The 25,207-nt window shown below is 39.8% G+C and overlaps 1 protein-coding gene across 6 annotated transcripts in view; it reads left to right on the top strand.

The window, feature by feature from the left end:
- LOC137431750 (poly(rC)-binding protein 3) overlaps positions 1-24,650 on the top strand; it is a 340,441-nt gene extending 315,791 nt beyond the window's left edge. For 2 of the 6 annotated variants that reach the window (XM_078782428.1, XM_068123431.1), the window contains 2 exons: positions 16,356-16,525; positions 21,311-21,484. In XM_078782428.1, the coding sequence (XP_078638554.1) occupies positions 16,356-16,525; positions 21,311-21,347 (207 nt within the window). In that variant the 3' untranslated portion in view covers positions 21,348-21,484. Of the gene's footprint in view, positions 1-16,355; positions 16,526-17,137; positions 18,908-21,310 lie in introns of those variants that run through there. The other 4 variants (XM_078782431.1, XM_078782427.1, XM_078782430.1 and 1 more) reach the window with 3 other exon arrangements.
- Positions 24,651-25,207: the final 557 nt, after the last annotated feature.

Below are 25,207 nucleotides of genomic sequence, written 5' to 3'. Positions count from 1 at the left end.
TTCTAATTTGGTGTGTGGGTGCAACTAAGCATATAGAAGAACCCTATTGAAAATTAGGTCGCCACGTCAAAATCCAAGATGGCTGGCACCATATCTAAACCTTGTGAGCGCGATATCTTGAAAAGTAAATGTCTGAACCCTGTGAGCAGAATATCTTGAAAAATAAATGAACTACTAACGTCTAATCTGGTGTGTGGGTGTATTGAGGCATAAGAAAGAACGCTATTGAAAATTGGGTGGCCAAGTCGAAATCCAAGATGGCCGCCGCCATGTATGTCTGAACCTTGTAAGTGGAATATCCTGAAAAACAAGCGAAGTACCAACTTCTAATCTGGTGTGTGGGTGTATCTAGGCATAAGGAAGAACGCTATTGAAAATTGGGTCGCTACGTCAAACGCCAAGATGGCCGCCACCATATATATGTCTGAACCTTGTGAGCGAAATATCTTGAAAAACAAGCGAAGTACCAACTTCTAATCTGGTGTGTGGGTGTATCTAAGCATAAGGAAGAAGGCTGTTGAAAATTGGGTCTCCACGTCAAAATCCAATATGGCCGCCTTGCGTCTTCCACTTTGTCAACCCACATCACTTCACCGACGGGGGACCTAGGCGTAACGCTTGTTAGAACCTTAAATCTTGCGTCTGTCAAGCATCCTTATGTGGATTTATTTTCAAAGAACTTGTGTCTATCCTTGCAGTTAGCTGCCCATTTATTAATTGTACAGGCCGGAAATATCTCCCACTTCCCTTTGTCTCTGCCATCTCCTGCCATGGTATGTGGCAACGCTGACTCACTGACGCAAGAGTCATTCGGAAGTTAGACGGCATGGCACACACAAGTTGTTGCATTGCCAAAAAGCGGGAGGTTGTTTGTATTTGGATGATTGAAAGGGCACACACAGTCAAAACTTTGAGATATTACGTTTTGGATACTTTGAGACCTGGTAGGTCTCTGATCCCTCTCCTAAAACCCATGCACATGCAGAGATAGCAGGGCCAACCGCAACACACACACACACACACACACACACACACACACACACACACACACACACACACACACACACACACACACACACACAACGTGTACACACATATATGTATACACACACGTGAAGGTGGATACTTTGAGACCTGGGAGGGCTCCGTTCCACCTTCAGAAACCCACAAATGGAGATAACAACCAATAGTCAGGTTCACTATGTTTTTTCGTTCAAAATCATGGTAGATTAGCAAACCTATACATTTTTGGAAACGTTATTACATGGAAAATCTGAAAATCAATGTTTACATTTGCCAATTCCGACCAATTCTATTCGACCAATTCGACAAATTCGACCAATCGACCAATTCCATTCGACCAATTCGACCAATCGCTTCGATCGACCATTCGACCAATTCGATCGATTCGATTCGATTCGATTCATCGAATTCGATTCGATCGACCAATTCGATCGATTCGATTCGATTCGATTCATCGAATTCGATTCGATCGACCATTCGACCAATTCGATTTGCCAATCGATTTGACCGACCTTTGCTTGTGTGGAACGGACTGTGAAAACGATGCGGACTATATTGTCGGATACGACACACAGGACAGTGATGACGAACTCTAAATGGCATATTCTGTAATCGTGTATGTTTGATGCCATTGACTGCCTGTGTATATTTTGTCATTGACTGCCTGTGTCGATATGAAGTTATACTGACTGCATGTGTATATATGATTTTGCTGACTGCCTGTGTATGTTTGGTGATATGAATTATTGTGACACATTTTGATGTTATTAACTGCCTGTACAAAATGATAACATGTATTTGATTATGCAACTTATCGCGAATATAAAGACGGTATTTTGCAATTCAAAACCTTTGATTCGTGTCTTACCATTCCCCATAGCACTAATTTGATACTTTCATTGGATTCCTTGTCCCTGAAAATATAGATTTAGTATATTTTAAAAAGTTTGTAGGGTAATTAGAGGCAGAAATAGAACAAAATATGTATTTTACAGTGGCCATTTTGAAAATCCAAAATGGCCGCCATACAGGTATCTCTCCAAATGTAAACATTGATTTTTAGTTTCCTTATGCTATAACCTTTCCAAAAATGTATAGGTTTGCTAATCTACCATGATTTTGAACGAAATATAATTTATTGACATAGTGAACCTGACTACAATAAGAGAAAAACAATTGCTCAAGTGCAGACAGTTTTGATGAAACGCTTTGGAAAACCTTCTCTACCAAAGCTGAGGTTGTTCAAGTGTGGAAAACGGGCTCTTGAAACAGGCTTTTTGTACACCACACCTTTCCTATGCCATCTCCAGGCGCTGCATAACGTCATTGCCGGGCACCGAAGGGGGCTCGGCAGTGACGCACGCTGAAAGGGAGTACTCAGTTTTCACTCTGGTTGTTTTCTTGCTTTCTTGATTTCTTGATTTCCCGGGCGATATCTCAGCCATCCTTTGAGTTAGGAAGCTGAAATTTCGGCACAATAGTGAGCAAGTACTTTGTCAAAAACATTATTTTTTGTTTTTTGATTAATCAATTAATTGATGAGTTATTTATTAATTAGTGATTAATTAAGTACTTATTTATTTCCTTTCTCTTCTGGCCATGATCTCAGGCACCTTTTGAGTTAGGAAGCTGATATTTGGACATGACAATGACCAAGTGATCTGGCTGTAAAGGCTATTTTTGATTTATTGATTAATTAATTAATCGATAAATTATTTAATTATTCGATGAATGACTTAATTAATTATTTTTTTTTAAGTTGCAGATTCGGATGAAATGGTGGTGGTTTATGTATTCTATCAGCCAATTGATTAAGTATTTAATTTTTTTATGATGATTATTTATTTATTTTCATTATTATTTATTTATTTATTTTATTTCTCATCTGGGCAATATCTCAGGCACCTTTTGAGCTGGGAAGCTAATATTTGGACATGACAGTGACCAAGTGATGTGGCTATAAAGAATATTTTTGATGTATTGATTAATCATTTCATCGATTAATTAATTCATCGATTAATTAATTATTTTTTTTTATGAATGCCTTTTTAAATTAAATTTCTAAAAGATACATCTTTGGATGAAGCACTAGTGTTTTAGTTATGATATTAGCCAATTGATTAAGAAAATATTTTATGATTGTCTTTAATTGATTTTAATTATGCAATTAATCAATCAATTATTGTACACCTCTCCCTCCCAACGCAGTCTCGATGAGCTGCCCAGCGGTATTGCCAGGCGCCAGAGGCTGTAGAACTGTAGGAACGCCAGAACTGTAGGATATTTAATTATTTGGCATGGGGGTGGTGTACTTTGAATGTATCTGTACTTGTTTTTACTTTTTTCCACAAACGCTACACTATGTCAACAAATTTAGGACTTGACGACAAATTCTGTGGTGTAGGAAGAATTATGAAGCGCATACAGATACAATTAGTGCAAGCACTAAGTACTGCACAATAAAACCTGTATATTCAGAGTTTAAGAACGAATACTTTACTGTGTAGGGGTAAAGTGAATTTCAGGCCACCTTGTAGTATATGAGGATGCACCTTTACCATACAAGGCCACATTACATTTGTGGTTTTCTGTACAGTTGGCACCTTTGCATTAATATTTCATTACAACTTGATGCTCAGATTTCATCAGATCCATAAATGTAGAGTGTGTAAACCTCTCGATTGTACTGTGAAACAAATTGATGTTAATTAAATTAATTTTAAATTAATTAAACAAATAAACAAAACACTGTCAGATTAATTAAATCAATGGCATCCAACAAGCTTATATGTAATTGTATAATGAGACAAGTCAGGAGAGGACGATGGTTCACGAGCGAGCGGTATTCAATGACAAAGGACGGACTATAACCGAAACAGGCTGGACAGGCCAGGCCCGGAAATGTCAAAACGAAGGTTACTGACCTTGAAATGAGATCGAAAATAATGTATAATCAGTTATGAGGTTAGTTAGCTACACAATACCGAAAATTCGGTGAAAAATGAAATGAAAAAAAATAAAATGAAAAAATATATATATAATAAAGAAAAATGAAAAATCGAGCACATGACATTGGGGCTAGACACATGACATTGGCCTAACCAAATACCGAAACCCCTGTCAGATTCCACCAAACCCCTCGGAGAAGATGTAGCTTGAACTCGATTACCCCCTAAAAAAACATCTTTTTCGGGCGTGGCTCCGCCCACAATGGGCGCAATACGCCCACTCTAGGCACGACACAACTAGATCATGATATCAACCTCCCACCCAAGTTTCATCAAGATTGGATGATATCATCGGGTAGTTATGCTGCGGACAGACAGACACACACACAGACACACACACAGACAGACAGACGCACACACATGACGAATATAATGGTCACTTGATAACTCGTGAACCAAAAGAAAACTGTGGTTCTAAAGTGCCAATGAATATCTCGTTTCATAGAACCTTTTCAATGCCCCTCATAAAGGGTTTATTCCATGTCGAAAGCTTGTGAGGTATTTGAAATGGAGAGTTAGCAGCAATTTATGTGATAAATATGGGAAGTGACAAGGTAGAAGACAATGCATTAACAGTGAGGTAGTATAGTAACAGTGAGGTCGTCCGTCCGTCCGTCCGTAAACACTTGAAACTCTTCTCCAAAACCGCTGAACGGATTTCGACCAAAATTGGCACAAATTATATATGTTGTGTTGTGACTAAAGTTTGTTCACGGAATTTAAAAAAATCTGCCCCTTTGGGGTTCTATGGGGGGGGGGGGTCAAAGTGGGTCCAGGTTTGCCCACCAAAATAGATATTTGCTTTTTCCTCTGAAACTACACACACTATTTCGATGAAACTTCACCACAACCTTCATCACCCATGATGTACCAAAGTTTGTTCACGTCATTAAAAAAAATCTGCCCCTTCGGGGGTCTACGGGTGTGTTGCCCCCCAAAATAGGTATTTGCTTTCTTCTCAGAAACGACACATGCAATTCTGATGAAACGTGATCACAACCTTAATCACCCGGGTTGTACCAATGTTTGTTCAAGGCATTGGAAAAATTGGGGTCTGAGGAGGTACAGGGTGGTAGGGGGGGTTGCCCCCCTAAATAGTTATTTTTTTTGTGTAAAGCCTTATGATTATGTTAGTATGATCAAATGCTGCCCTGTCTTTTAGCAACCATTGAAATTGGTTTAAAATTACTTTAGTCAGTGCAGTCTACTGTTTATTCTACCAAGTGAGCGCCAAGGGTATTGCCCCTATGTTTTAAGATTTCAACCTGGGGTTTAAAACCCCTGTGTTTGTGTGATTGAATGAATGAATGAATGATCGTTTTAAGGCCATTTTCCCCGCTAGAGCGGCGGTTAGCCTTGCAGGCCCCATGACAATCATGGTTCATCAAATATGGTATCAGATGTGAAAAATAACTATTAATTAGGACATTACAACGATCCGGTAAGAAGGTCACGTGACCTCTCAAATACGCTAATCATTCAAAAACTTTAAAAAGTACAAACACATGAAAATATACATAAATTTAAAGGTAATTTTACTGATCATCTTTGACATAACTCCCAAGTGTGAAATAAGAATTTGTAGAAAAAAGATTCCCACCTTAGCTAACTTCTCCAAATATACACCCTGTAATTTTTTATTTTTTTTCCATGAGTGATTTTGATCTGTATACCGAAATAGTTGTTTAGAGTGCATTCCAATTATTGTCTGACAACAAAACAGATTTTGAATATCTAATTTAATTAAGTTGTGATGATCGAGGGTGATCAGGGTAATTTTCATTTTTAGCTCACCTGGAACGAAGTTCAGGGGAGCTTATGCGATGGCGCGTCGTCCGTCTGTCCGTCCATAAACACTTGCAACTTCTTCTCCGAAACCGCTGAAGGAATTGTGACCAAACTTGGCACAAATTATATTTGTTGTGTAATAATTTAATTTAAAGTTTCAACCTGTTTTGGTGGTATATTTTGGTATATATTTTGGTTTTGGTATATATTTCAATAAAGTATATTTGTTGATACCAAAAAAGGGGACCGAAAAACAACAACAACCACAGTTCCCGAAAAAGGCCAACCCCCGCTTGCGGGGAAAAATGGCCTCTAAAGGTGTTTTTTTTTTTTTTTTGTGACTAAAGTTTGTTCCCGGAATTTAAATTAACTTAACTTAATTTTAACTTATTTACTTAATTTACTTAATTACTTAATTAATTATTTACTATTATTACTATTAATTAATTAATATTATTTATATTAATAATAATTAATATTAATGAATTAATATTATTAATTATTAATTTACTATTAATTAATTATTATTTATAATTAATTATTTACTTAATTACTTAATTAATTATTTACTATTATTACTATTAATTAATTAATATTATTTATATTAATAATAATTAATATTAATGAATTAATATTATTAATTATTAATTTACTATTAATTAATTATTATTTATAATTAATTATTTACTTAAGTACTTAATTTCAACTTAATTTTAACTTAACTTAAATTAATTTTAATTAACTGGGGTCAAATTGGATCCAGGTTTGACCCCCCCAAAACAGGAATTTGCTTTTTCCTCTGAAACGACACACACTATTTCGATGAAACTTGACCACAACCTTTATCACCCATGATGTACCGAGGTTTGTTCACAGCATTAAAAAAAAAATCAAAGTCTAAGAGGGTCAAAGTGGGTCCAGGTTTGACCCACCAAAACAGGAATTTGCTTTTTCCTCTGAAACTACACACACAATTTCGATGAAACTTCACCACAACCTTCATCACCCATGTTGTACCAAAGTTTGTTCAAGGCATTAAAAAAAATCTGCCCCTTTGGGGTTTTATGGGGGGGGGGGAGTTGCCCCCCAAAATAGGTATTTGCTTTCTTTTCAGAAACTACATAGACAACTACGATGAAACTTCACAGCCTTCACCACCCGTTATGTACCAATGTTTGTTCAAGGCATTGGAAAATTGGGGTCTGAGGAGGTACATGGGGTTGTAGAGTTGTAGAGGGAAGGAGGGGTTGCCCCCAAAAATAAGTATTTGTTTGTTTGTTTGTTTAATGTCTTATGATTATGTTTGTATGATTCTACATGCTGTCCTGTCTTCCAGCAACCATTGAAATTGGTTTAAAATACCTTTAGTCAGTGCAGTATACTGTTTAGTCTACCAGGTGAGTGCCAGGGGTATTGCCCCAATGTTTATCCAAGGCCTTTATAAGACCCGATGTCTCCTGGCAACACTGGGTACCTTTGATAGCTACATAAGAGGCACATTATGTATTTCCAATGTGTTCTATCCTCTGAGATTAGTTGGAAATGGTGGTTTCATTTTTAGTATTTGAAGAATATGAGTGATCACCTCCAACATATGTTACTTCATAATATTTGTTGTGCAACAGCTGAAGTTTTATTAACAAAAATTCAATCTCGCATCAGACTTGACACAAAACATGGATGTTTGTCATTTATTCCAGACTTTTACAACATCTGGCTGATGCACTTAGGTTAAAATTCAGGCATAAAATATGACTATTTCCTCCTTCCTCAACTGTAATCCTTTTTTCTAATCACCCTGCCCTCATTCCGATTTTTCCTTATTTTGTTGTCATTTGTCACCATTCCTTGTCTATTTTATTTAGACCAGTTACGTAGAAGAAGAAAATATTTCAGAGGTAAATTAGGAAGATATCTAAATTACTATTATTTTTTTTCATTGTTTTCATGAACCCGTAGAAATGGCAGACACGCATAAACCTGAAATGATGTAATTTCTGAAAAGGCAAAGAGATCACTCTTAGAAATATTAATATCACCTGCCAAAGGTAATTGTACAAAATGAGAACATTTTAAGCTTCAGGCATTGATCTGTTTCTCTCGTATGCTTTGATGGACAAGGAAAAGTCAACTTAAATTGCAGGAGTAATGCTAGGCGTATATAATGTGTGGCACATCATGGCATACAGGGTGGTTCGAGGCTTTAAGTTCATGCCTCACTTGCATCGCCCAATATGTCATCAATGATGTCACACTGGGTGCACCTATCAATGAAAAGGTGCTCCCACGTGCATTACTTTGGCATTCCTACCTATGCATCTCATACACTGATCTTAATAAATCTGCGAGAGAATACCTTCGGGGACCATCTATATTTTATGGATACATGTTGTGGGAGAGGTTGGGGGTATAAATTGACATTTGAAATTATATTGCAAATGCAATATTAACAGACTTGGAACTCAGCTCGAAAATACCAAACATGATCCAGAACTTGTATCTAACCCCTTCCTCCCACACCTGACATTTATGCCTCCATCACAAAAGGTGAGTGGAGGTTATGTTTTCACCTGTCTGTCTGTCTGTTTGTTTGCTTGTGAAGAGGATGTCTCAAAATGTTATGGATGGATTTGGGCGAAGTTTGGTGGAGAGGTTGGGTATGTGACAAGGACGAAATGATTAGATATTGGTGAAAGTCTGGATTCAGATCTGGATAATATAATTATTTTTTAATGATTCTTCACCATTGAGGGATAGGGACAAATTGATATATATATATATATATATCAATCACAATATATCAAAACGTTATGGATGGATTCGGCCGAAACTTGGTGGACAGGTTGGGTGTCTGAGAAGGACAAATCGATTCAATTTTTGTGAAGATCCAGATCCGGACATTTTTTTCTTTTCAAGTGATTCTTCAACATTGAGTGATTTGGCCAAAAATTGATATTAAGCAGGATATTTCAAAAAGTTGTGGACGACTTATGACAAAACGAGGTGGACGAATTGGTTAGGTGGCAAGAACAAGCCGATTAGATTTGGGTTCAGGTCTGGATCCAGATCCGGCTTATCAATGGGATACAAAATGTAAACTTTTCAGCCTGGCGGAGGTATGTGCCCTACCCAGTGCCATTCTCGTTTGTACTTGTATGTGAATCACAGACGAATCGTTTCATTCTTTCAGGCCATTGCCCAAGAGCCACCTTCTGTTCGCTTGGCAATTTAGTGCATGTTGCAATGGGACCTTCTGGGCGAATGACCCATGGTGTACCAAAGCCATTGACATTCCAACCCTGTTTCTCATGGTTTCCACAGGGATTCTGCATGTGTCCAGGGTGAGTCTGGCAGTGTAGTAGAGTAGACTGCTCCTTCATCATCCGACAGAATAAGCAAATTTGGTGTATTTGCCAATGTCAGCATTTCAAATTTGCCCTATGTTCCTCTGACTGTGTTATTCATCCATAAAAACAATTTCTGGGGATTGGCAAGAAAAATTCCCTCAGTGTACGGCATTCCTCTGAGCTAACAAGATTTGTTTCTTCATTTCTTGAACTCTTCTTTTCTTTTCTTTTTTAATATCAGCACTAGATTTGACAAAGAGTCGAATAATGATTTCCTCTTGAACAGTTGAGCAGTGAGGGCAATAGTTAGACAGAATAAGTAAGATAACTAACGATAGGAAGAGAGGAAAGAGAAGAGGGAAGGAAACCGTGACCTGCAAATAAGAGGGTTGGGTTAATGTGGATTGAAAAGATGGCAGGTAGGGATGTAGATGTGCATAAGATGTTGTTGCACCATTTGCTTTTGAACACCTGGAGGGAATGGGTGGATTGAACAGCCTCAGAAAGACAGTTCCACTGATATTGGAGTAGCAATGAACAAAAGAGCTGCGGTGTGCAGTTGGTCTGGATTTTGGGAGCTGCATTTGTCTCTTTATCCCTCCCCAGTGAAGCATTCATTCTTAAACTCTTTTAATATACAGGTTTTATTGTCACAATAGTTACAATAATTAATCAGTCATTGTATCTCTATGCAGTCCATCATTCTCATTGTTGCACCACTGGGTTTGGTGCCAAGTCCTCTGAGACATCTCGTGTAGCATTTGCGGAGTCACCTGTGCGAAAGAGGCCACGACTGCAGCGTGCAATTCTTCAATCATCCGATACCTGTTTGATATTGGACACTTTGTTTTGATATTGAAAGTGTTTGTCGACACTTTCTCCTCGATGAAGCCCCACAGAGTTTGCCACGGTAAAGGAACTGGTGATGTTGGTGATCTGCGTCCAATTCATCGTTGAGGGAACGTTTCATTGAGATAGTCTCAGACAAGCAACACAAAGTGTGTGGGCGCACCATCTTGTTGAAACCAGACACTTTTTACCAGACCCACAGCAACAAGTCGTGGTACCAGAGAGTTTCTTAACATTTGTGCTAAGCTACGCCGTATACCGGCCTATCAAAAATAGGGACCAAATAAATGTATTGAGGTTGTTCCTGCTCATATCGTCGTGTGGATCAGGATGAAGCTCCACTTCCAATTTGAAATGTGGATTTTCCTTGGACCAGAACACCACATTTCGTCCCTGCGAGCTGTGATGGATGGCACACTCATCCGAAAATAACACTTTTCTTCGAGACAGGGCAGTCGGGACTGTGTCAAACAAGACATCACAATGTTGGCATCGATCAGTTCGTTCACAAATGATGGACTCCATGGTTTCAATAATTGAAGATCTTTTTTCGTGAGCTTGGATAATGGTCCGTGGGATGCCAAGTTCACTGGCTCTCTTTCCTGTTGGCACTGATCTTGGCAACCGATCAACTGACACCAACGCAGCAGCTTGATATTGGTCTTCCACTGCCTTTTTCATCTTCTTCACACTTCCTGTTTCAAAAGCCTGTTTTCCCACTTTAGCAAAGTGTGCTTTAGCGTCGAAGGTTTTCCAAAGCATTTTGTGAAAGCTGTCCACGCTTGAGCAATTGATTGCCCTGTGTGTGTCCTTTCATGCACCCAAACACAAGCAACCAACCACTCTTCGACACAGTAACAACTTGTGTCCGCCAGACCATCTAACTTCCTACTGACTCCCTCATCAGTCAGTGTTTCCGCATATCACAGCGAGGGTGAGTAGAGGGGGAGGGATTTAGGGGTAAGCGACTTTCAGGCCACTCTGGTACGAGCTAAGAAATCAAAACCTCTGCATAACATTCAATTGCACTTGTCACTGTTCAAGAAACATTGAACCCTTGGTGAGCATGATTTAATTAATTAGTTGTCTGAGTCGGGGTTACAAATTCATTACAATATTTTGCATGTTTTTTTAAAACTACAACTTTTGTCATCACATTTTTTGAGTTTTGTCATCAAATTTTCAACAAAGCTTTATTATGATAAGATGGAGAAGATAAATTAATAATTTGGTCAAAAAGTCAAAAGGTTAAAGGTCAGCATCACCTAAAATCATAAATTTTCATCCAACTGATCTGAAATTTAAATTTACCATTTGAGTTTTGTCATCAAATTTTCAACAAAGCTTTATTATGATAAGATGGAGAAGATAAATTAATAATTTGGTCAAAAAGTCAAAAGGTTAAAGGTCAGCATCACCTAAAATCATAAATTTTCATCCAACTGATCTGAAATTTAAATTTACCATTTGAGTTTTGTCATCAAATTTTCAACAAAGTTTTATTATGGGAACATGGGGAAGACAAATTAATAATTTGGTCAAAAGGTCAAAGGTCAGCATCACATAAAATCGTCAATTTTCATCCGATTGACCTGAAATTTAAAGAATCTGCATATTGTGTCACTGAATTGGTTCACCAATCAAAAGCTAGAAGGTGATTGTTTTTTTTAGATCAAAATTTCAAAGTTGTGTAAAATCGCCAATTTTTACCCAATTGATCTGAAATTTTAAGAATTTGCATATTGGGTCACAAAATTGGTTCATCAATCAAAAGCGAGAAGCTGATGTTTTTTTTTAAATCTAAAGCTCAAAGGTCAAGGCTGCATAAAATCATCAATTTTGATTTTCTTTTTCTTTTTTTTAACTGTTTTCGTTATTTTGAGCGTACAGAAAAATAATGTCGTCTGAATACAAACAGACACGGACGGGCTTTGCATGTTCAGATGCTTTCTAGTTAACTCTGTGAGCATTATTTGTTTACTTAATGGTTGGGTCATCATATATTGATTGCTGATATCTACACTTCAAATGATAATAATTGATGCAGATTTCGGCAAAATTTTAGTCATTTCTGAACATCTTAACTGCATGAAGGACATACATTTGTTGTTTGAAATGAATGAAAGGATTTCGTCATCACCGAAATGTTAGTTTTGGCAGTGTGATATTGTCCATCAAGCAATTTTAAAGTGTAAATAATGGCAGGTGTAGAATATGGGGCAGATTGCCAAAGTGATCTCATGGAAGGCATTCGTATTCCAAGAAAACAACAAATCATCTGAGCTGTATATTGTCGCTTGTTTGTGTTGCGTGCAGATTTTTTTTTCACTTCCATAAATTATTATCTCATGGCATATCTTTTGGGCCAATACCAGGATCATATTATCATTTTTCTCCATGAAATGAATATGGCGTGAATTATAGATCAAACATGTCAATTCAAGATAATAGGACAGTCTATGATCTATAATTGGCATGTTTGTCCAATCTACAATCGATGATCAGAGGCTGACCTACAATGGGTGATCAAGATGATATTTGATCAGGAGGCTGGTGTGCATTAGACGGTGTGATCCAATAAAATACTCTGTGGGATGTAATTGACTGCAGGTGTGTGATGTCTAAACAAAATAAAATAGGTCAGGCACAATTTCGAATGAGATGTGGGCAGAAAAACATTCTTTGACTTCTATGACAATATAAATTGGAGGTCATTGTGTACGGTGAGTGTGTTCATTATCTACCGAGGGGTCAACAGCCAATCAACATGCAATCATAGATCACATGGCAATTATGGTTGACGTTTGGATCATTCTTTCTATGATGTCCCAGATCCTCACTCATTAAAAAGCTATCTTTAGAAAAACATCCCCTGGAAATTAGCATGTTCACTCGTCTCTGCTCCAGAGAACAGCTTCGAAGACTTAACTCTTTAGGATAAATGGGGCATTATAACAACCAGGTTTGCTCAACAATATGAGCATTGTCATGTGGTGTGCACTGTTTTGTCCTTTTGTGGAACCACAGTTGTGGCCACGATGATCATTCCATTGCAGTATGCCTTCTCGGCATTCAGGAAGTTACATTCAAACGTAACATCACTTTTTTGTTATCCGTATGCAGCCTGTCGCTGCTGACAGCATCATTGCTGGGAGCATAGCTGTGCCGCTGAAGCAGTTCCCTCTGTTTCCAGTAAGCCGGTACTCATTTTGCTGATGTTGGAGGGATGGCAGGGGCTCAAACTCAAGACCCGAAGATCTTAAGTCAGCCAGCCACCTTAACTGTTAAGCCAACACCAGACTTAACTTATTATGTAACTGAAATAGCCCCTCATTATGCCTCCGCCCCCGAAGGTGGCCGGAGGCATTGTTTTCGGGTTGTCCGTCTGTCCATCCACGTCCGTCCGTACGGGCTAAACCTCGTTTTTCTGAGCAACCGCATGTCCAATTGAGTCAAAACCTTCAGGGTAGGTGTGACACCTATGTAGAATGTTTTTTTGATAATTGTGACGTCATAGGTCACGTAGTATTGCAGCCATCTTGGATTAGGCGCAAATAAAAAAAAATTATTTCTCGGAAACCACTGAATGGAGAAATTTGAAACTTGGCACATTGTCAAGTACTCCAAATGGGGAACAAAATAATGATAATGATGACATCATAGGTGAAGTGGTATACCAGCCAAAAATGTTTTAATCGAATTCCTTATCCTAAAAATCTGAAATTACATGCACATGGTCTATGACCTATTTGTATTGAAATACAGTCGGACCCCACTATTTTCGGGGGGTGGGGGGGAGATACATTCCTGGGAAATGCCGCGAATTGCGAAACCACGAATGGGGGCGGAGGGTGGGGGCATTGTTTCAATGGAAAAATGGGGGATTGGTTCCCGAATCGTGAAAATTCGCGAATGGCGAGGAACAAACCGCGAATGGCGAGGCAAAATCCGCGAATGGCGAGACAAAATCCCCAAATGGTGAGGCAAATCCCAAAAATGTCGACGATAATCCGTGATGGTTGATGAAAGTCCCGGAAATGGCGAGACAAAACCCGCGAATGTCGGCAATAATCCACGAAAGTCTATGAAAATCCACGAATGAATGCCGTGCCATTGTTTCAATCGGGAAAAGGGAGACAGCTAAATGCACTTATAGATACTGTGGAATGTTTTCATTCTGTGCAGTAACTCGCAGGGATGACGTGTTATGCAGCTGGTGGGATATCATGCGAAGCAATGTTTAAAGTATGTTGGGATATCCCGCGAAACATTGTTTGCCTGTGAACGGCGGAATATCACGTGAAGCTGTTCACAGTGACAGGATATCCCGCAAAAGCCATGAAAACGCAAAACACACGGCAGCGAACACAGAAGCAGGTCATACTCGTGGCTCGTAGAAGATGTTTTTTTGTGTATGTCCAGCTGCTTTGTGCATGGCTGTTGAAAGATGGGGTTTATAAATGTGTCAAGCTCGCGGCTTGTGAAAAATATTTTTTGCGCCACCGAAAAACCGCAAATTCATGGGACACGGCCACGAATAGGAAAACTGTGAATTTGCAGCACACTTTTCAGCGAATAGAGAAACAGGTCACATTTTATCAACCATGAATACGTGGAACCGCGAATAGCGGGGTCCGACGGTATTAAATTTATGACATCATGGGTCACATGGTTTGGCAGCCATGTTGGATTTAACCTAAAACCTAAAAAAAACATCTTCTCCCAAACCACCAAATCTATTGACTCGAAACTTTATGTGTGTCATTGACTAGGCATGACGATTAAAAGATAATCACGAAAAAAACATTGGTGACAAGGTGTGGCAGCCATATTGGATTGAAGGAAAATATTAATTAATTATATCTCTGAAACCGCTTACCCTATTGATACGAAATTTTACAAATATCATGTAACACCATTGTTGTATAATATAGTTTGGAAAGGATGTTGTCATCGGTCACGTGGTTTGGCAGCCATCTTGGATAGAAAAGCGAACCTTCTCCGATCAACACGAAACTTCACAAACGTGATTGCCTACCCATACATATGCAGAGTGTACATTTTAAGGTCATATGTCACGTAGTGTGGCAGACATATTATCTTGAAAGCCAATTTTTTTTTTTTATCCCTTCTCTGAAACCGCTTCACCGATCGATGTGAAACCTGTCCTTGCTGGTAAAAATGTGGTACTTGAAAACAGCTGAAGGGATTCAATCAAACTTGTTTCTTTTTAGGACAGTGAACAAGGTCATCTACCCGTTGTGGGACTATGCGGAGGCATATTGGCGACATAGTTGCATTGCTCTAGTTTTACTTATTAACTTTTCACCATTCATGGAAGTCGCACGGCTCACATGCCACAACATCCAGGTTGGGTATGATAAATAAGCTGACATTCAGACCGATTTTGTCTATCTTTTTTCGTTTCAGGATGCTGTATGTGTGCCAGTCATCAAGTGCTTCATTTATATTAAGCAAGAAATTAAAAGGGGTAACAATTTGGTGTTTATCAAGGGAGAGATAGATGACTTTAACAGGTTTTGGCAACAGGGTGAGCAGTAGCTTGTAGAAACTTTGCAGAGGCTGTGGCGTTCTAATGTTTTTACTTGTGTGCCTGAGTGGAGGAGTGGAGGTGCGGACACTGAACCGGTGAGATCTGCTGTTTGTACCTGAGCAAAGTGGTGTCAAAGTGCAATTTCATAATAACCTGGCGGCCGTACGTGCCCATGTTGGAAAGACTCTAATGAGTCTCTTCATGCTCATCATCAATCTTCAGATCTTCCCATCTCATCTTCATCTGTGCTTTTCATTTATCAGTTTCATCGCTACACCTTTTCATGTGTCACACTCCAGTTGGTGAAATACCATTTGTTGAACACGAGCACAACTTCATGAACACAGATCACATAAAAACTCAAGCAAACTAAAATATTACCCAGATGTCCACATCCTTTTGCAAAGTACAAAAATCATACCCTTTATCTGGCAGTCTGCTCTAAATGTTTTTTATAAAGACGAATGATTGTAATGTTTTCTTACAAGGTGCAAATTCAGAAATCAAACAGGTTATTGAATTTTTTTTAATTTATCCAATATCTATAACGTAGCAATGCATTTTACATAGTTACGCAAGTGAGTGATTTGCACCACGATGCATCAGTTAGCGATAACTTTACAAAAGTGCGCCTCCAATGTTTGGGGTTGTACGAAGCACATGTCTCCAATAGAGAGAAGCGTTTATGATATCCAGTGCAATAGAGGCGATGGGGGGGCGACACCCTGCATTCAGAGGATAGAAGGGCAACTCATGGCCTTTGCTGCCCCTCTCGCCCGGCACCAGTTGGTCGGCTGCATTATCGGTCGGCAAGGCAGCAAGATCAACGAGATCCGGCAGATGTCGGGAGCACAGATCAGGATAGCCAGCCACACCGAGGGCGCGGCAGACCGCCAGATCTCCATCTCGGGCTCGCCAGCCAGCATCAGCCTGGCACAGTACCTCATTAATGCCAGGTGAGGAGGTGACAATGCAAAGAGATCACCACCAAAGTTTTTCTCTCCTTTTGTTTTCTCCCCCATGTCCTCTCCCCTACCTGTTCTTGTAAGCCATTTGAGAAATTCAACACATACACACACCTTTTCGAGTTCACTCACAATTCGGAACACCTATCGCTTTCCAAGAAATTAAACAAAATGGCTAACCCATAACATATGGAAAAAAAATAGTCTTATCTTTTATTACACACACATCTGTTATCCCTCTTCAAAAATGAAATCTGCAATGGGGGTAAAAGGTATTTCTAAATGAATAAAGACTGCTTCCTCACGACTATAACTCCATTTCCACGCATAATGTGCTCCCTGGTTTTATCCACTCATTATAACATCTTTATCCACTAGCCCGAATGCTGATTATTTGCTGCATGTGTCCATCTCCATTCCCCTTGCCTTTCATATCTCACCTCATGCATTGTGTGTTCACCCCTTCCCTTCTCCTCCCTCTCTCCTCCTTGAACAATCCTTGCCTGCCTCCTCTTACCTCCTCCGCTACTCTCTCTCCCTCCTCTTCCCGCATTTGCCCCTCCCGATCCCCACCTCCAACCCAACCTCTCTTTCCATTCGCAGCCTGGAAATGGCAAAACTCGCCAGCCAATCCGCCTGCCTGCTGCCCTCTGTTGACCCGAACCTCCTGTCGCCCACCACCTCCTCCACCCCCCCTCCTTTGGCTGCACCAATGATGACACATCACCTTACTCCTACCACACCTCTACCTGCCTTCGCCCTGCCCACCTCCATGCCAGGCTTGCTAGGCCTCAAAGCTTTTCCCATGGTGGCTCTCAATGCTGCGCCCGCGGTCCATGACAACCTGCCGGGGCTACCAGCCTTCACGGGGAAAATGCCTACTGTCATTGCCACTACAGGCACTGGAAAGAAAGGCGAACGCCAGAAGTTCTCTCCATACTAAATCAATGATATCATCTTTACTCACCATCACCACTCGCTTTCTAAATCCAACCTGCATTTTCACTCATTGTCTTCCTCGCAAAACCAGCCTGACACTTCTATGTTCATTTTATTTTCTCTTCAAATTTCCTTTCATATTGTGTACTTTCTGGATGTTATCCAGGTTTCCCACATTTATTTTCCTCCCTCAAGAGCTCACATCATCTGTCACTGATGACAGCCATTTATGCATATGCTTTCCACCAAGACCATACTCTGTTGGTTGATATATCTGAATGGATCTTGGAAGAGCAAATGTCATGTAATCAAAAATTGTACAGACCCGTTAAGTGTTTTGTGAAAGTAGCTTTATGTTTTTGATGGTGTAGGCCTACGCAGTCCGTTTGCGGTCAGGCTGTGCATTCTGAAACTTGAAGATGGACATTTGCTGCAGTCCTCATTTCTTGAGAGGCCATAAAGTGGGTTAAGGAAAGTATAAGTTAGCTATACCAATTGAACTGTATATAAAACTGGAAGGATTAAATTGTGTCTCCACCGCACAGCCATGTTGCTAGGCCCAGTGAATGATTCACCGCGGCCCACGTTGCGTTAGTGTAAGTGAGAAAAAGTCAACTCAAAATTAACATTCAATATTCAAGAGTCGCAAGTGGGGTTTTCATTGGAAAGACTTTATTTATACAGTTTTCAGTTAATTCAGATGTTTTATTTCCAATGTCTTCAAATCGTGGCAACATTTGGCGTACATGGGACTAAGCGGGCAGCCCAAGCACAAAGCCAAACTTCATCTATCTTCACGCATTAATTTCACGAAAATCCTGAATGAACGTCGTAACTTGTGAAATGTCTTAATTCACATTTTTTTTCTGGAAGGATTGGTACACTTTATGTCAGAGCAGTAAAATAGAGGTTCAAATTACCCAAAGTAGAGCTAAGTATAGCATGCGAGTCAAAATATATCTGCTATGAGGGGGCACCCCAAGATGGCGACTGCGCTTGCTGGCGACAAATTTGCACGGCTCATAATCCTTCCAGTCTTGTATACAGTTCAATGGCTCTACCTGGGCATACTCATAACGGTATCTTCACCACCAATTAATTTGGAACATACGAGCAACCATTTTATGGAACATAACATCTACACAACATTTTGTGTTGAGCTTTCCGTGGCATGATTTCACAAAATAATTTAACTTTGTCGAATCTGAAGAATCTGTCAAGCACGTCTGGAGCAAATGTAAAGCAGATTTAAATAATCTTCACGAATTTGATCAAATATACTGCTTGTGAAACGGTTAGGGCACGAGATTCCAAGGTAGGAGGGATGGGTCAGTGATCCAAGGCTCACTATGGATCTTGTACATAAATCAGGTGCAGGATAAAGATATCTGCATATTTCAATGTGGATTGCAAGGACATTGGTAGGCATTGGACTAACACACACACACACACACACACACACACACATATATATATATATATATATATATATATATATATATATATATATATACATGTTTGAGTCTGGGTTCTGAGCATCATGAGACCAGGGATTCCGATGAAACAAACCGACCCAGATACTTGGTCAGGAATAATATTTTTTCCTCTACGCTTGTTGGGTGTTGTGATGTATTCATTAATCGTAGTGCAAAGTTCTATCAACATAATGGAAAGCGACACTTGCTTTAGTCAGGGTTTAGGTCTGTGTGGGGCAGACAATGACGTCAGAACAAGTCTGGGCTAGACACCTTGCTAACCATATTGGGTCTGGCGTAGCTGGCTATGTGGCTCCTTCTGTACTATATGTTGTGAAACTGCCCCTCATTGTGTAGTACCTCTATGATAGCATTCCATATGTCAATTCAAATATCTCAAACATTTGAGGAATAATGAATACATTGCACATTTGTGCCTTTTATAGAAAAGTCGTTATACATCAGTCATGTCGCATCTTTGTTCAATAATGAAATGGCTTGGCTGGCATGAAGCATTTTTGAGTTCAGAATGAAACAGCTATTTCCTTGGAGTAGCTGATCAGATGACTAAACACCTGCAGTGATGGATGTTGTCATACTCTACTAGTGTAGAGGGGGAAGTCAAGCTCACCTGGCTAAGGAACCATTGCATATTGACCATCTTGCCAGAGCAGAGAGAAATGGAGGAAAGATGTAATCTAACAAGGCCTCAGAAGAAAAGTAGTTTGGTTGCTGTATTTTCAACTGACTAGAACCTAGGAATTGATTTTTTTTAAAATAATTAAAGCTACTTTTCTTTTTTCTCAAGGTGCATGTATTCTGCCTCTCATCATATCCCTTGGCTATTTTCTCTTGTTTTGCTGTCTGTGTCAGTGCATGCCGTGAGCGCAGTTGTGGTAGCAATAGCAGTGTTTCTTTACGTATATTCTACGTCATTCTGCTTCTTCCGCTCTTTGTAAAAATGTACAAACTAGAGAGTTCATAGAACACCTTACCCCACACAGTGTTTTCGTATAGATATATAATTCAATTGAAATACAATAATGATTTTGAAAGGTATAAAAAACAAATCCGTAAGTTTAGCGCAGTTGATGTAGTTTCTTAAACACCGTTTTATTTGACATGTCCAAGTACTGTTAAACCGAAGGGTTTTGAAAGTGGCAAAAGGGGGATTTGTATTCTACAATGTTCAAGTATATAATTCAATATATGTAAAATAGACTTTAAAGGTCATAGAAAAAAATATCAGAAAAGTTTGCCGCCGTTGATATGGTGTCTTTTACACCACCTTATTTAACACGTTACATTAGTTATTCGTTCCTGTTGTTTGTGTCATTTATAACTTCCTTAAAAACAATAAGTTTCCTGTTTGGAATGATTTTCAGGCTCGTTTTCCATTTCATGTTCAAAATATAACATTCCATTAAAATTAGGTTGTTCCTTAATAATAAACTGGCATTTGTAGACAGAAGGACAGACAGACAGAAGTGAACCAATTGCTTTCTTTTTCCATTTTTAGGCCAAATTGAAGGAAAATAGATCTCCTAAATACACTTTATTCCTTCCCGAATCTGTAATATCCCTTTAACACCAAGTACACTTGAAACCCATGAATTAAGAATATAATAATTATGCTTCAAAATAACCGAACTTGTCAGGGAGTTGTTGGAAAAACGTTTCATGACTTTAGGTCTGGGTTTTGTACATTCACAATACGTTGTACGGTTGCTAAATGGAGTTGTCACATCACAAAAGTCAGCTGATTTGAGGTACCTGTAATACCATATTCACACATACCTCGTATATACAGTTTTTGTGCATAAATAATATACATAAATGGGTGTAGTATTCGTTTCTAAATATCCAAGAACATCGAGCTGAATAGTTTTTAAATGTTTTGAAAATGCGGAAATACTCCGTTTACAATTGGAATTTGTTGTATCTTGATTACTTTTGATTTGATTTGTACATTGGTTTATGAAAGTGTACATTGATTTAGGTATCAACACTTCTCGTAAACGAAATATAAGTGCACACACGTACATACATTGGATTATATATTCTTAAATGTTGCATAAGAGTCGTCCTGCAATAACTCAGTTTTAGGGTCTTGGGATTCTTAGATCATCAATATTCAGGCTAATCAAGTGATCTCAAGAGGTTTCCAGGTAAAGAAATCTCTATACTTGCAAACCGGTGACTAAAGTGTACCTGCACTTCGTCATGCACGAACTATCAATGCTTCTGCACTTGCGTGCCTAAATCTCTGTACGGAAATGTTCACACATCCCCTTATTCCTTTCCTTCTCTACCCTACTTTTCCCTTCCCCACCCTCTCTCGGAATCTCGGGAATTCTCTCAGGCTCACATCGGAAGTGGCAGGGATGGCTGTGCTCTAGGCTGCCCGGGCTGCCTACACGCCCGTTCCCACTCACTGCCACCTTGCCACACCGTGCACAGCCTTCATTGGCAATCGCTGCCGTTGCCCAGCGCCTTGATGGCTCAGCAATTGGTTTTGCCTCATTAAACGCGAAACACAATGTTTTCTTCTCTGCACCACAGTTTCATTTGCACCTTTGGCTCTTTGAAGCAACAGCATGAGTGTCTATACGAATTCCAGTTGGTTCTTCAACCACTGCTCTCTCTCTCTCGCTCCTCTATATTTTCTCTCTCGTGCTCGCTCTCTCTATCTCGCTCTCTCTATCTCGCTCTCTCTATCTCGCTCTCTCACTTCTCTATATTTTCTCTCTCGCTCTCGCTCTCTCTATCTCGCTCTCTATCTCGATCTCTATCTCGCTCTCTCACTTCTCTATAGTTTCTCTCTCGCTCTCGCTGTCTCTATCGCTCTCTCTATCGCTCTCTCTCTCTCTCTCTTGCTCTCTTGCTCTCACACTTCTCTATCGTTTCTCTCTCGCTCTCTCTCTCTCCCTCTCTCTCTCTCTCTCTCTCTCTTTCTCTCTCTCTTCTCTCTCTCTCTCTCTCTCTCTCTCTCTCTCTCTCTCTCTCTCTCTCTCTTGCTCTCACACTTCTCTATCGTTTCTCTCTCTCTCTCTCCCTCTCTCTCTCCCTCTCCCTCTCTCTTTCTCTCTCTCTCTCTCTCTCTCTCTCTCTCTCGCTCTCGCTCTCTTACTTCTCTAGCTTTTCTCTTGCTCTCTCTCTCTCTCTCTCTCTCTCTCTCTCTCTCTCTCTCTCTCTTGCTCTCACACTTATCCATCTATTCTCTTCTCTTCTCTTCTCTCCTCACATATTGTATTTACAAATACCGTGTTGTCGCCTTTACTGTGGCTGTTAAAACAATTATCGATCTTCCAATTTTGTAAAATAGATAAATAAACCAAAAATTCGGTGGGTTTATTTGATGATGTGGATATTTGAATGTGATGTCAATCTGATCTGTGTAAATGCGTGTAACTTTTTGCTCTTACGAAGTTATACATTTGAATACATATGGGTGAGTGCATTTTTATGACATGATTTTATTGTTTTAGGGTTTTATTGCAATATAAATGGACAAGCTATATGTGAAGTAAGCATGAAGCGGCATTGTGTATTTGCCATCTATATGAAATAAGTAAGGCGTATGTCGATATTATAATATATCTGTCTTGGCCTATTCTATTGCAAGGCCAGCAGAGAGATGCCCAGGTCATTTTTTTTGCAACGTGCCCAGTGCAGGTCTGGCCCGACGCAACAATGCCCTGGACATTTTCAGTCGACACTTTAAAACATCTCGCTCTGCCGGATTTCAGAATCGTTGGCTGCGGGTTAGACTCGAGTCCGCGAGGGTTCACCGTGCTGTTTTCAAGGTGTAACGACGATCAAACCGAAACGCTGACAGTTTTGTGCTGGTGTACTACCTGATTGGCATTCGTAGATCAGAGGACGATTTCTTCCAGTAAAGTGCAGACATAATTTGTAGAGCCGGAGACATTGGGTAGGAACTTGATTCTGGCTTGTCCTGTTTATATGTCGTCAGCACTTGTCGATACCTGACCTCAGCCAGAGTATTGATTCTGTCCAGGCCTTGACAAATAAAATGGCTGCTTTTGTCGTTGGGAGTCACAAATCACTCATGTAATACACAAGAAGCATGGAAAATACTATTTGGTTCAAACTTGTGCAAACAAAGGTGGCTTTTCAAAATGTGAAGGTGCTGTGTGAAAGTTCAATATAGTCGTGGCTCATCCATTGTGCTAGACCGTTGGTTGCGACTTTTGGTGAACTGTTATTCAGTTGACCTGGACGTCCGAGTCGGGCTTGTATTTTTATTATCACTGTACTCACTTTTCTGCAATGCAGAATCTTCATTTGGCTGCAAAGTTGTCTGATCTGGTATTATTGTTCAGGTTGCAATTTCTCTTCACTGTTGATGCTGAGTTTGTTTCCTGTTGGTTAAGTGACTTTGAATATGACATACACTTTAGTGTTTCCAAAAAGACATTTGTATAACCATTTTATTTTCGTTGTTTTACGAATTGTTATTTAAAATGATATATTTGCAATATTCAAAAAATGTCGAGCTAACCCCAACCATAACAACCTTTACCCTAACGTTAACAACCCTAACAACCCAAGCACTAACAAACCTAGCCATAAAGCTAACAACCATACCCCTAACCCTAACACCCTTAACCCTAGCACTAACTCTAACACTAACAACCCTAGCACTAACAAACCTAACGCTAACACCCCTAACCCTAACAACTCTATCCCTAGCCCTAACAACCCTAACCCTAGCCCTAACAACCCTAACCCAAGCGCTAACAAACCTAACGCTAACAACTCTAACGCTAACACCCCTAACCCTAACAACTCTATCCCTAGCCCTAACAACCCTAACCCAAGCGCTAACAAACCTAACGCTAACAACCCTAACGCTAACACCCCTAACCCTAACAACTCTATCCCTAGCCCTAACAACCCTAACCCTAGCCCTAACAACCCTAGCCCTAACAAACCTAACGCTAACAACCCTAACCCTAACACCACTAACCCTAACAACTCTATCCCTAGCCGTAACCCTAACAATCCTAAAGCTACCAACCCTAACCCAAACATTAACCATAACAAACCTAAGGCTAACCCTAACAACTCTAACCATAACAACCCTAACCTTAACCGCAACATCCCTAACACTAACAACAACCCTAAACCTAACGCTAACAACCCTAACCCTCACCCGAACAACCCTAACACTAACAACCCTAAGCCTAACCCCAACAACTCTAACTATAACAACCCTAACTCTCACCCGAACAACCCTAACACGAACAACCCTAACCCTAACTCCAACACCTTCATAAACTACAGTATACATCGCAGATGTAACACAGAATACGTAGTTGGAACAAACAAAAACACTGTATCGAAGCACCCAGAATGCCCGAGTGTGAGCCCGTGCTATTGAAGGCAAGCTGCATTCTGTGCAGAGCTGATGGAGCTATTTTCGCAAAGCCAGCAGGTGAGACAAATGCCCTGTTGTGAGCAGAAGCATATGGCACTCCGTTGTCATTTTACGAACAACTGTAACATGCCGCCCTTTTATATTAAGTTTGAAATGTCAGAGTGTGCAAAATACATGGATGTATATTTAAATCCTTCCAATATATGATGATATATATTATCGGAGCTTGTGAATCAAATATTGTGCAAACTTGTTTCCAAGCTCCTCTTTCTGCTTTCATTAAAGTTTGGAAACTCTTTGTGACTTTTCCTTTATACATGGTTGCTTTATTCGGATGGGGAATGAAATGCAGAGAAACTGCGAGACAGTAGAAGGCCATTTTGCCCATCACGCCCGTGCCATATCCATGAGGCTTTCACAATTATTTTGCCAATTAACATCTTGTATAAACGAACTTCATTTACAGACTTAATGTAATGTACACATACCTTTTATTGTCCCCCGTCGCACCGCGGAGCGAAAGGGGGACTATGGTTTTCCCCTCCGTCCGTGTGTGCGTGCGTGCGTAAGGGAAGGACCGAATTCTAATTTGGTGTGTGGGTGCAACCCACGTCAAAATCCAAGATGGCCGCCGCCATGTATGTCTGAACCTTGTCAGCGGAATATCTTGAAAAATAAGCGAAGTACCAACTTCTAATCTGTTGTGTGGGTATATCTACGCATAAGAAAGAATGCTCTTGAAAATTGGGTCGCCACGTCAAAATCCAAGATGGCCACCGCCATGTATGTCTGAACCTTGTCAGCGGAATATCTTGAAAAATAAGCGAAGCACCAACTTCTAATCTGGTGTGTGGT

Source organism: Myxine glutinosa, chromosome 7, assembly GCF_964187855.1.
Source record: "Myxine glutinosa chromosome 7, kmMyxGlut1.1, whole genome shotgun sequence".
NCBI classification, from domain to species: domain Eukaryota; kingdom Metazoa; phylum Chordata; class Myxini; order Myxiniformes; family Myxinidae; genus Myxine; species Myxine glutinosa.
This window is presented reverse-complemented; position numbering and strand designations above follow the sequence as displayed.